The sequence below is a fragment of the Primulina eburnea genome, chromosome 8 (assembly GCF_022965805.1).
Source record: "Primulina eburnea isolate SZY01 chromosome 8, ASM2296580v1, whole genome shotgun sequence".
Taxonomy (NCBI): Eukaryota; Viridiplantae; Streptophyta; class Magnoliopsida; order Lamiales; family Gesneriaceae; genus Primulina; species Primulina eburnea.
Genome location: NC_133108.1, coordinates 41693428 through 41706221, shown reverse-complemented (window position 1 = coordinate 41706221; position 12794 = coordinate 41693428). Strand labels below are relative to the sequence as shown.

General features: G+C 30.2%; 1 protein-coding gene across 1 annotated transcript; it reads right to left on the bottom strand.

Moving 5' to 3' along the window:
• Window positions 1-1527: 1527 nt before the first annotated feature.
• Window positions 1528-4965, bottom strand: LOC140839877 (receptor-like cytoplasmic kinase 176). Its single transcript, XM_073206860.1, has 6 exons — window positions 4397-4965; window positions 3589-3917; window positions 2875-3010; window positions 2594-2736; window positions 2332-2455; window positions 1528-2216 (listed from the first exon to the last, which is right to left on the bottom strand). Exons 1-6 carry the CDS (start codon window positions 4452-4454, stop codon window positions 1771-1773), a joined length of 1236 nt encoding a protein of 411 aa, XP_073062961.1. The 5' UTR covers window positions 4455-4965; the 3' UTR covers window positions 1528-1770.
• Between the last annotated feature and the right edge of the window lie 7829 nt (window positions 4966-12794).

Here is a 12794-nt window from a genome sequence, read left to right as displayed (position 1 = left end):
AAATGAGCCAAAAGTACAGGAGTCTTGAAATTTATGTGCAATTAATAAAGCCACGAAGTTTTATGACAAAGGGATACCCTTTGTTACTTCTCTTTGTGTTTCATCTATTTTTGAAAACTATTGGATTGTAGATTCAGCAGCACGATTGCAATTAGTGGAAGATTTATTAATTCATAACTAACCCCACTTTACTATGGGGTGCCACTAATTTCTTGATTCCAATCTTCTTCTTTTTTCTCAACTTTTTTCTCAACTTTTTTGGTTTCATAAAGTCAAAATAGGCTGACTCGCCTTCTTTCATCTAGAGTGTAGAAAGGCAGTAACATATCACCCAATGAAACAACTTTTCTATCCTCATATCTTATTTTTGTTGTGAGGTCGTGACTTTTGCTCCTAAACATCATAATCCTTGAAAAGATCTAACTAGTGATGTTTCTTTTGCTTTGTTAAATGGGCAAGCAAATTGGAGTTGGTGCTTGTTTTAGTATCAAGCTTCGGTCAATTTAACGAACATTTAAAGTACCCCATCGGAGCTAATTTATTTTACCTGTCATATAAATAGATTCGTAGGTTTTGTTGATATTTTCCCATAATTAACGGATAGTATTAGTTAATGTAAGGAAGGAGGCCTTTTTTGTTTAACATTAACAAGCATAATAGTATGTGACATTAAATTTTATGTTCTAATAGAATTAATTGTTGTGCGAAATGTCACGACATTTCAAACAACATGCAGCGGAATATTTAAGTTTGTAACACAAATTAACTTCAAAATAAATAGATGAACCAGAATGAGTTTTGCTCTTCTACGGTGCCTCAGAGCAAAAATAATAACTAGAAAATCAACGAATTTACACAAAAACCAACACTAATGATTTTAATCAAAAATTAATTTTCTTTTGAGAAAATAAAATGCTTTCTAAAACAAAGAACATTAGAACATAATTAAGAAAATAAAAACGTGATGCCAAAAACAGGAACAACAAAAACAAATCTTCAACCAACTCCTTCACAGATGTGTTATGCATATGTCTCCAACAATCACTTCAATACGTGAAACATCACTCTTCAAAACAGCAACGTCCTTATAGAATGTTTTTTTCTGAAGCTCATGACGTGCAAAAATTCAATAGTGTATATATGATTCTGCGTAAAAAGTCCACACCCTTACATGAGAGATGACTCCTCTTATTTATAGTCCTATAGTTTATCAACAAGGAAACCTACACAATATAGAAAGCAAGAGTTTTATTAGAGACAAACTATTTTTAAACAAAGATAACATATCACAAAAATCTTAGCATAATTATCTGATTAATTATCACAATATTTAGAAAAACAAAACCATATTTAAATATTCAAAATCATATCAACAATGAAAAATTAATCTTGGTCCTTTCAGTTACACGAATGAATATTTATTATAACAAACGTAACATTTGATAGGAACGGACAAGACATTTACGGGTACCATGTACAGAAGATATGCAAGAGATATACTTTTTAGCTCTGAATGATGGAGATGGATAAACAGCAAGCATCTAATTCTTAATGACAAAATTAAGATCCCCACAACAAAACGAAGTTCGGCGATCCTAGAACAATTCATGGTCTACATCAAAATCCTCAAACAGGAAAAGCTAGGTGCTCATAAATCTTAAAGAGTGCAAAAAGAAGCATGACCATGAAAACAAAACTATACAAAGCTTCACATATGGATACATATCACGTACAGGTTCTTGCTAATATCGCCTTTAAGCTGAAGAAGATTTATGTGTGAAGGGCCGGTCTTGGATAAGCCATTGGCGAACGTTTCTCTTCAGCGTTGGTCCTACCAGACTTGTGTTCACGATGTGGTTGGCTTGGTTTATTACTCCGGTTATTCCTTTGCTCAGTTTTTGAAGTTTCCTTTGAGTCCTGTAGTTGCTCTAACTCGGTTACCACATTGTCCATGTTTGGCCTAGATCTTGCATCCATGCTCAGGCACTGGAGTGCGAGTTTAGCTACCTTCATGGCTCGTCCCATAGAATATTGCCCTTCAAGACGGGTGTCGATGACATGAAATATCCTACGCTTGTTGGTGAGGTAAGGTTTCGCCCACTCAACTAAATTGTGTTCACCTGCCGGACGATTCTTGTCTATGGCTTTCTTACCGGATAAAATTTCTAAAAGTACCACACCGAAGCTGTATACGTCACTCTTTGTAGTCAAATGACCTTAACAACAAAAAAAAAAATTGGTTATTTCTGAGAAAGTGTATCAAAAAAGTTCAAAGAAATTTGTTCCTAGATCAATGAAAATAGGAACCTCGAGTTGGCATGCCATCTATACCTGTGGAAAGATACTCTGGAGCAGCATATCCAAAAGTTCCCATTACTCGTGTAGATACATGACTCTTATCTCCAGTTGGGCCATCTCTCGCCAACCCAAAATCAGAAAGTTTTGCATTGTAGTTCTACAAATTATGGAATGGAAAAACAAGAAGCACAACACACTAAGCGATCTGTTGTCTCAAGAATATACATTGCATTATTCAAACATTGAACTGCCAATTCACAATTATTTAACAGACACAATAATTGAAAATGCATACCGAATCAAGCAGGATATTAGAGGTTTTGAAGTCCCTATATATCACTTTTGTCTCAGCACCATGAAGAAAGGCGAGTCCTCTTGCAGCACCAAGTGCAATTTTCATTCTTAGGGTCCAGGAAAGTGGCTGGAAATAAGAACCTCCTAGTTTGAGATAATAACATTCTATCAATAGATTTTCAATTTGCTAATAATTTCACAAATAAACATTATTTTCCAATCACAAGAAGTGAAATTCACAAAGATTTTTATTATGATCCAATTCGAATATGTGAAACTCACTCCTGAATAAGTGATTCTCCATGCTACCCTTTGGCATGAACTCATATACCAAAAGCCTTTGTTCGTCCTCGGAACAATAACCAATTAATTTCACAAGATTAGGATGTCGGAGCTGCCCGAGATAGATGATTTCTGCCTGTTAATCCGAAAGAAAAAAAAATCAATAAAATGTAAAAAAAATGGATGAGTGACAAGAAGTCACCGGTCTAACTAGAAACATGTCAACTTGCATCCAAAAGTAGGGCTCACTCGTACAAAAAGAAATATTAAGCATACAATCAATCATGGCATATCTTCCCAATTATAGGAGTTCTTTAACTATCAGCATTAATGATAACAAGAAACAGTTTAAACCTTTATGTTAGAATCGACAGACATATCCTGGAATCAAATTTGACGCGATTAAGATTACAACATATATTTGCTATGATTTAGTTGTCAGAAAGATTCATATTATATTTACCCTAATGCATTTTCACTTACATAAAGAGGTGATTGGTGATAACTGTAATCAGAAGAAAGAAAGGTGATAAGAATTTTAGCACTCTAGGCATTATGCCGTGAATGTAGGATTTTACAGCCGAATCACACATACCTAATGCATTGTGCTGCGTTTTTCCACTATATTTCTACTACTACAATTTGGTTTTTTGAAAAGATCAGTTAAAGCCCGAAAAAATTCTAAAACATTAACAAGCAACAATCATTACATACCAGCCATTCCTTGTGTCCCTGCCACCCTTCTTGGTTCAGCTTCTTAACAGCTATCACAATACCAGAGCCAGCCCTCGATGCTGCAAAGGACTGCTCATCTATCCATCCCTTGAAAACCGAACCAAAACCCCCTTCCCCTAATACACTATCGGGCCGAAAATTTCTAGTGGCAGCCTTAAGATCATTGAATGTGAAGCTTTTCAAATTCGAAGATTGTAATATCTCACCCTCACTTCGAGGAGTCTGCGGTCCTGATGCAGATGAAGCTTTGCTACTTGAATTACTCAACCCTGTCCCATCCCCACCGGCCATTTTCGAAGAATTCACACCTTCATAAGTTCCAATAGATTAAAAATTAAGGATAACTAATGAAACTGCAATTTACAAACCAGATAGAAATTTTTGTTGTCAAATACATTCTCAAAACAAGGGAGACTTGAAAATGTCATAGTTCATTTCAAAATTAGTGGTAAACCCGTCTTCTAGAAACAATTAACAACTATTGATCAGCAAAACAGAGAAAATTATGTATGGTATAAACAAATCTATGGAATACATGATGATAAATTTACAAAATTAAGACAACAAAATCTATTTAATTCACGAAATACAAACAAACAAATCCACAATATCTACCGGAGGCGAGAATCCTCATATTCATCATGATAAAAATAAAGAAAGCATCATCAGTTTCAAGAAAAATACAAAGAATTTCAACTAAGACCTCGTTTTCTCAGATGAAACAAACGATTATTTCCCTCATATTAATCAAGAAACTAAAAACAAGAGAAGATGATTCAAAATATACCTGTACCAGTGTGAAAAGGGCTCTCGGCCTTTATCTGGTTGCTAAAGCAAATCCCCATCTGAGCTCCAAATAACTCTCCAAAAGGCAAAAAACCAAAACAAAAACAAAAAAAATCCCAAATTCTTGTGGTAGCTCAAAGAAACAGGTCACAAAAAAAGAAGTCTCAAATCCCAAATCAAGCACAAGATTTCATATCTTTTACTACATGCTCAATTTAACTCAAGCAAAAGCAAGAGGCAGCCTGGATCTAATCTGGACCCCTTGGTTTTTCTCGATTTCTCTCTAAAAGTTAGGTGTTAGCCGCCAAGTCACTAAATCTCTCTTCAATGTTTAAAACAAATATTCTTGATTACAAAATGGCCAAAAAAAGATGAGATTTTTCGAGGAGAAACATCACAGAAGGATGAAGTGTAGGCTGTAGCTGAGTAAATGGTTATAAAATTTGATTCAACCAAAGTCTCCTTCCTCGTAATGGGGTCACATGCAAAGCAGCCTTTTTTAGACCTCTGCGGGATTGCAGATTGACCTGCTTCTTGTCTTTTCAATGGAGCACAAATTCGAGGTAAGGTCGGAATATTTGTCAATTTTGTAATAAAAAATGGAATTTAAGGTATGTTCACATGGATGACTTTTGCAAATTATTATTTCGGAAAAGTATGGAATTGAACCTTCTCATTAGGGATGTTTGGTCCGGATTTTACTCAGACCCGCAATGGACCCGCGTGTATGAGGTGGGTTTGGGCATATCAAATGGGTCATGGGGTGGGTCTCGGGTCCAATTTTTCAGACCCGTCCGGATATGGGGCTGGTCATGGGTCTTATAATACCCGTCCCATACCCGCCCCATATATATGTGCATATAAATATTTTAGGGTTTTAGTTTTATTAATTTTCATTTTTTTAGTAGCTCACCCCAACTATAACGATATTAGTTATTTTTATGTCAAATGTTGCATTTGAATCTGCTTTTAGCAATAGTGGAAAAATAGTTGATCTTCATCTTAGTAGACTTAAATAATGTCTACTAACTGATTTTATATTGATCTGTTTAAATAATGTTATGACTTTTTTGGAGGATGTCAATATTTTTTGGAGAGCTAGTAACTCTTTTTTTTATGAATTCTTTATGTCGTGAAAATACTTTGTTTGTTATTATTAAGTGTGGTCGAAGACATGAATTAATTTTCCACAATATTGTATTTAGAGGCTTGTTTGTTTCATAATTTAGTCATGTGAGAAGAAAGATTACTTTTTTATTTTAAAAAATTCGGGTCTCACGGGTTTACCAGGCCCCATTTCGTATTCGAGGTGGGGTGGGTCCGAATAATATTTAACCGGGGTAGGACGGGTAATGGGTCAAAATTTTTTTCATGGGGAGGGTCTTGGATTTAGCCAAACCCGTCTCATACCCGCTTCATTGACATCTCTACTTCTCATCTATTTTAATTTATATTAATTAATTAATTGAGTAAGTATCTATTGAGACGGTCTTATGAATTTTTATCTTAATCCTACCTATATTTACAATATAAAGTAATACTCTTAGCATAAAAAATAATAATTTTTCATGGATGACCAAAATAAAAAAATTCGACCCACAAAATTGATCCATGAGACCGTCTCACAAGAGTTTTTGTGTAATTAATTAATCGATCCTTAATTTTTATTATTATTTAGCAAGGATTTTTTTTATATCATTCAAATTATTAAACCAAATATATTAAAATATAGTAAATAAATTTAATACAAAACTCTCTCTATAATGTTATGCACACCTTGTGCTAGCTTGAAATAAGTTTATTTGGTTTCTATTTAAGATGCATAGAAAGTCAAAAAAGTGATTACAGATAATCTTTTTTCTTTTATTATGAGCGTGGATAATATTTATTCCAAGATATAAATTTAAATATAAATTAATTTTTTCTTTAAAAATAATTTCCCAAATATATTATAGTGGATTTTATAATTTCACATTAGTTTTAAGAACCATATTAGTAAATGCAAATTTAAACACGGAATTTATGGCATTGTCGGAAATGGACAACTCAAACTTTTCTTTCTTTTTTTGATGGAGACAACTCAATAATTTTTTTTGGCTATAAATAGGCATTTATTAATGATTACATATATATTAATTAAAATTTGTCAGTTTAATTAATTTGACAGAATACGTACCTACATTTTATTACGCCTTTGCCTCTTTAAAACTTGATGTCGATCGTTTAATGCCATAAATGACGTTCTCTACACGAGTACCTCATCACAAATTATGGATGACTCCACGTCCATTTATGGATCGTGGCTACATCATTAAAAAAAAAAGAAGTATCTTTAATTTTTAAAAAAATACGAAAAACTTGAATCAAATGATCGTCGTTTCCAGAAAATAACTTCATCTGCTCGTATGTGTTGATAGATTACGTGAATGTTTGATCAATAGTCATGAATTCAATTCGATTCAACTACCAACATCTTTTCGGATAAAAATGTGTTGTTTTCAAACTATTGTAATAACACCGATGTATATCCGATGTGTATCGAAGGACAATGAATGCATGTCCGGAGTCCCACTACTTATAAAAAAGACAAAAATATGTGTGAGACGATCTCACGGGTCGTATTTTGTGAGACATGTCTCTTATTTGAATCATCCATAAAAAAATATTATTTTTTATGCTAAGGCATAGTTTGGTACATATGATAGAATAAACATGTGATATATAATATAAGGATAAGTTAAGGATAAATAAGATGTAAGATATCATATTTAATGTTTGGTATGATTTTAATAAGAGTGATTAAATTTATATATTAGATTGTAATGACAAAATTAACATTATCATAATAAATTTTATAATTTCAAAGTTGTTGTTTGACTTCATATTTTTTTATTTCTTCATACGTCGATAGTGCTTGCATGATTTATTTATTTTTACTTAATTTTATATATTATATAATATGATAATTGAACCTTTGATTTTGCGAGTCAAGTCAAATATAAATTTTTAATGTTAATCGGGTGATACTAATAATTTTATTGAGATTTATAAAAATCAATTTATATAATTATCATTTTATATAATATATAAAAATAAATAAAAAATATTTATTTGATTTTAATTTCTACCTACTAGCATAGATTTATAAAAATCATTTATAAATTGAGGATAATTAAGTCATTTGTAATGTATTTTATCCTTAAATTAAAACTATCACACCTAATAGAAGGGATATTCTATCCTTCAAAAAAATTATTTATCAAGGGCTCATGATATTATCATGAGCTTTTTAAAAATGTACCAAACATAGGATAAGGATGATTATTTATCAATCCATCCCTTATCCTATGTACCAAACTATGCCTAAGAGTATTAATTTTTATTATGAATATCGGTAGAGTTGACTCGTCTCACAAATAAAGATTCGTGAGACCGTCTCACAAGATACCTATTCTATAAAAAAAATGATTTTAGTATTTTTTACGTATTTCAACGATGTTTGAGATTCAATAGGAACACTACAAAAAAACACTCTTACAGAAGCGGTTTTTTTCAATTTTAAGATCGGTTTTTAACCGCTCCAGCACTTGTACCACCGGTTGCAAAAGCGCTCCTCTTATTGATGACCTTATATCTTATAGAAGCGGTTTTTTCAACCGGTGGTACAAGTTGAAGAACCGCTTCTATTGTATATTTTAGGTGCGGTTTGATAATGCTCGTACCCATATCATATTTACAACAGTTTCGAACCGTTTTTGTGGTTGTGTATTTAGGAACGTTTCAAAGTGTTCTAAAAGGCGTGAAGTGTAAGAACGGTCTGACACCGCTCCTACATGCCATGGATATAAGAGCGATTTGCAACCGCTATTGATGTTGCCAATTAAAGAGCGGTTTGAAACCAATTGTATATATTGTGAATATTACAACGGTTTTGGACCGCTCTCGTAGCTCTGCATTTAGGAGCCCCTTCAAAGCGTTCTAAAAAGAGTGAGGTGTAAGAACGGTCATTCACCGTTCCTACACGCCATCAATATAAGAGTGCTTTGCAACCGCCATTGATGGTGGCAACTGAAGAGCGGTTTGACACCGATCATACACGTCGTGCATATCACAACTTTAAGAGCGGTTGCAAATCACTCCTATATGGCATCGATATAGGAGCAAGAAATATAGGACCGATGTCAAACCGCTTTGGACACAGTTGGCAATAAGAATGGTTTTCCTCTGTTCCTATACGTTGTCGATATGAGAGTAGTTTTCAAATCGTTCGTAAAACAAAAGATATAGAAGCAATGTTTGAGCCAATATTTTAAAATGATTTTAATAAATTTATTTGGAATTGCTCCTAAATCCAATTTAACAATAATTTACTCTTTTATTGTATTTATTTAAAACAAATATACATTATTTCGCAAACAATTCATCAACCAAAAAAATAGATAAATAAATATTCATCAAATAAACAATAAAAAACTTCATATTTAATATTTCAATCCACAAAATGAATGTTATCATTAAATAATAAAGCAGTACTATTATCCACACAAAATATCAATAATACTTCCAATTTCTAATATAAAATAACCCAAAATATTTCAAATTCAATGGAAAAAATAAAAATGTTTTTCAAATTTCTTCTAATCACTATCCGACTTTGACATTGATGGAGATCTTCGACTTTCATGTGCATTTTGTGGAGTTTTTGTCTGTTGCTGCATAATATCTGCCATGATAGCTGCCATCTAGAAAAAAAAATTAAATTAATAATATGCATTTATATAAGTACTTTAGAAATTATTCAATATGTGGCTACCTGTGTTGGTAATAATTTTGGCCCACGAGATCCTCCAGCACTTCCAGTTATCATACTTTGAATGACTCTTGTAAAATTTTGGAGTTGATGTTCATGTATCTGTCTCATCCGCTCCATTTCTTCTAGCCTTTGTTCTTCCATACTTTTCAATTTATCTTCCATTTCTCGTAACTTATTAGTAACATCAGAAGTAGGGAGATTACTCTGTGTTAAAAATAATCTAGACTTATACTGATCTGGGAAAACTTGGCTAGGCAATGCACCAGCTCCTAGACATCGAACCCGAACAGAATGCTCTTGTCCAAATATTTCACTGAAAATATACATATAATTAGTATCGTACAATGTATAATTATATTTAAAAAAAATAAAATTGTAATTAGTATCGAATTTATTCAAAGTACCGAATCTGCATTATTTGATAATTAATATAATAATATCATATTATTTTCTAAATAATATTTATAATTCTTAATATAAATATTAAGAAATATAAAAAACTATAAAATATTAAAAAATAAAACTCCTCTGTAATTTGGCTCCGTTGGCTAATCTTTTAATTTAGTGACTAATCTTTTAATTTAGTTCAAGAACTGATTGGCTCCTACGCCACCAACCAACCGAGGTATGTCACCTTAATTTCTACATGGAAAAGAAAAGAAACAAATATTGGGGTACACTTCCAACAAAATCGAGGTTCAATTAATAAAAAGAAACATTTAATGCAAACATCATCCAAGAGTTCCTATACAAGCCTCCCATCGCAAACCATACTCAAATTTCAAGGAGAAGAAAATATGTATAGCCTTCGATCGTTCTAGAAAATTGGATTTGACTGATAATTACATGTGTTTCTAAATACACGTGACGAACCAAGTATGAAACAAATTACATTAATCTAAAAATTCTCAATTGATCAATATTCAAGAAAAGCGTACAAACATGTAAGGAAGGTTTTACAAATTTTGGTAGAGCAAAAAGTAATCGCATACAAGAAAATAAATTACCTCCAAATGCCAAAAGAAAAAGCAGTCTTTCTACGTGAATGATGAAAGATGGAGAGAATTTGATAAAAAAGTTGGATGTTTATCTTTTCATATTATCACACTTTAAACTTTAATATGGAGGGAAATTTTTTAGATTAAGGTATTTTAAAATTTTAAATGGATGTTTATCTTTTCAGAATTTTTTTAATTGGAGAAACTTTTGTGGATTATCTTTATCACCACAACTTTTAAAAAGTAGGGAACTTTTTGTGGAGAAATTTTTGTAATTTAAAAATATATATTTTTATTATTTTGACGGTGGAACAAGAATCAAGACAAGCAAGAAGGAAATAAAAAAAATCAATTGGTTTTAGTCAACTGAAATTATTTATAGTATGATTTGAGCTATTACATTCACATATTTCTCCCGAACGAATATTTTTAAAAATGTCAAATATTTTGTCAAAGAAAGTGTGCACAAATTTTCCTATTTAATATAATTCAATTGGTTAAATGAAAATTTTGGTGGTAAATGTTATAAGATCTACCGCCAAAATTTTGGTATTTGTGAAATTGAATATACTGTTAGATAAAAAAAAAATCAAAGAAACCACATCATTATCTAATCAACTTACAAAAATCTCAGATTATATATTGAGGATTGATTTTTATAGTTTATTATATCATTTTCATAAAATATTTGTTTTCTATAGTACACGTAATTTGCCTCAGTCCGTCAAATCTCTCACACTTGGTCATTGCTAATTGTCATATTTTTAATTAAGTAGATAAATAGTCTTTTTAATTGATTAATCAATTTGGATTGAATAGTTAAGAGTAAATTACTATGCACTCTCTACATCTAAACAAACAATTCATGTTAGTCGTTGTCAAAAAAATTATTTATTTAAACTATTTGATCTACAACAAAATATGTTTACACACTCTAAGTCCACATTTATTTTCTTAGATAAAATTCGATACAAAACATTAAAAATATAGTAATAATATATGAAATTTGAGTACTAATTTTTTCAGATCTGATATTAATATATGTTTTGTGAATACTCAAAATACAAATGTGTAATCAATATTAGTATTTGATATATATGTTTTTTGACGCAAAAAACATATATATCAAATACTAATATTGATTACACATTTGTATTTTCGGATGAAATTTAATACAAAATATTAAAAATATGTTACTTACTAATATATGATATTTGAATTCAGATATAATACTGATATATGATTTTTACTTATAAACATTTTTATAAAATCTATATATATATATAAACAGAGTTTTTGCCAAAAATAGTAGTTTCCCGCCAAAATGTCATTTCTAAAAAAGGAAAGATATAAATACAATGAATCTCGAAATAGGTGTACTGTAATAAATGATAATTTTAATTATTGTTTGCATTGATTACATCAATTCTTTTATTAATTCAAATTTGAATTTTATTATTTTTATATCAATTTGAATGTAATTTATAAATTATATGTTTTTTTATTTAAATCTATATATAAGCAGAGTTTTTGCAAAAAATAATAATTTTCCGTCAAAATGTCATATATATATATATATATATACTGCAATAAATGATCACTTCAATTATTGTTTGCATTGATTATATCAATTCATTTAATTCAAATTTGAATTTAATTCATTTTTATATTAATTCAAATATAATTTATGTATTATATGTTTTTTATTCAAATTGAAATTAAACTCTATTGAAAACATAAAATACATTAAATTTTTGCATTGATTATATCAATCAATTTAATTAAAAAATATATAAATAAATTTAAAATACAAATGATTGCAATGTTCAGTATCACTCATTATGTAAATCATTCAAAAATACATTTTGCTATTTTAAGTAATTTTCTGTCCAAATTACTTACTAAAAAAGAAATATAATATTAATTTTTTTCTAAAAATAAAATTGGTCGATTGTTAAAAGTTATCACTACAACAAGGTTTTTCAATGGACATTAAATTATCATTTAATAATCATAATTTTTTGATCTCAAATGCATATTATTTCGAAATTACCTTAATTTGAAAGAATTAATGCATTGTAATTTTCTTCCAAAACCATATGTATATTGTATATTTTGAATTGTTTTTTTACCATAAGTATATTATATATTTTGAATTGTCTTTTTAAAAATTCAAATAAAATAGCACAAGAGAATTAAAATAGATAGATTCAAAAGAGTTTCAAATGGACATTAAATTAATCTCAATAAACATGTATATCACCCTCAATAATCAGAAATGTTTGACACCCAGTGCATGCAATTTGAGATTTTCATAATTTGATAGAATTAATGTATGGTATAATTCTGTCAAAAGCATCCAATGTATAATTTTTGTCCCTTGGGATGTCTTATTTGAATTTTATACTATAAGTAATATAATATTGCATATTATATTAAAAACCAATTTTGTTCTATTTATCTTACTAAATTTATCTACTCCAAAATTGAATTCTGAAATGACTCCTCTTTTCAACACCATATATGAGTTGAATCCTTCCAAGATGTAATGTTCGTTTAAATTTAGATTTGTTCGTTGTTATGAACTA

What these genes read in the sequence shown, in the direction of transcription:
- LOC140839877 (XM_073206860.1), bottom strand. Translation starts at nt 4,454, where the DNA reads ATGGGGATTTGCTTTAGCAACCAGATAAAGGCCGAGAGCCCTTTTCAC. An exon ending in CCCTTTTCACACTGGTACAG is followed by an intron (nt 3,918 to 4,396) that starts GTATATTTTGAA and finishes GAACTTATGAAG; the next exon opens with GTGTGAATTCTTCGAAAATG. An exon ending in TCCAGAGTATCTTTCCACAG is followed by an intron (nt 2,217 to 2,331) that starts GTATAGATGGCA and finishes TTTGTTGTTAAG; the next exon opens with GTCATTTGACTACAAAGAGT.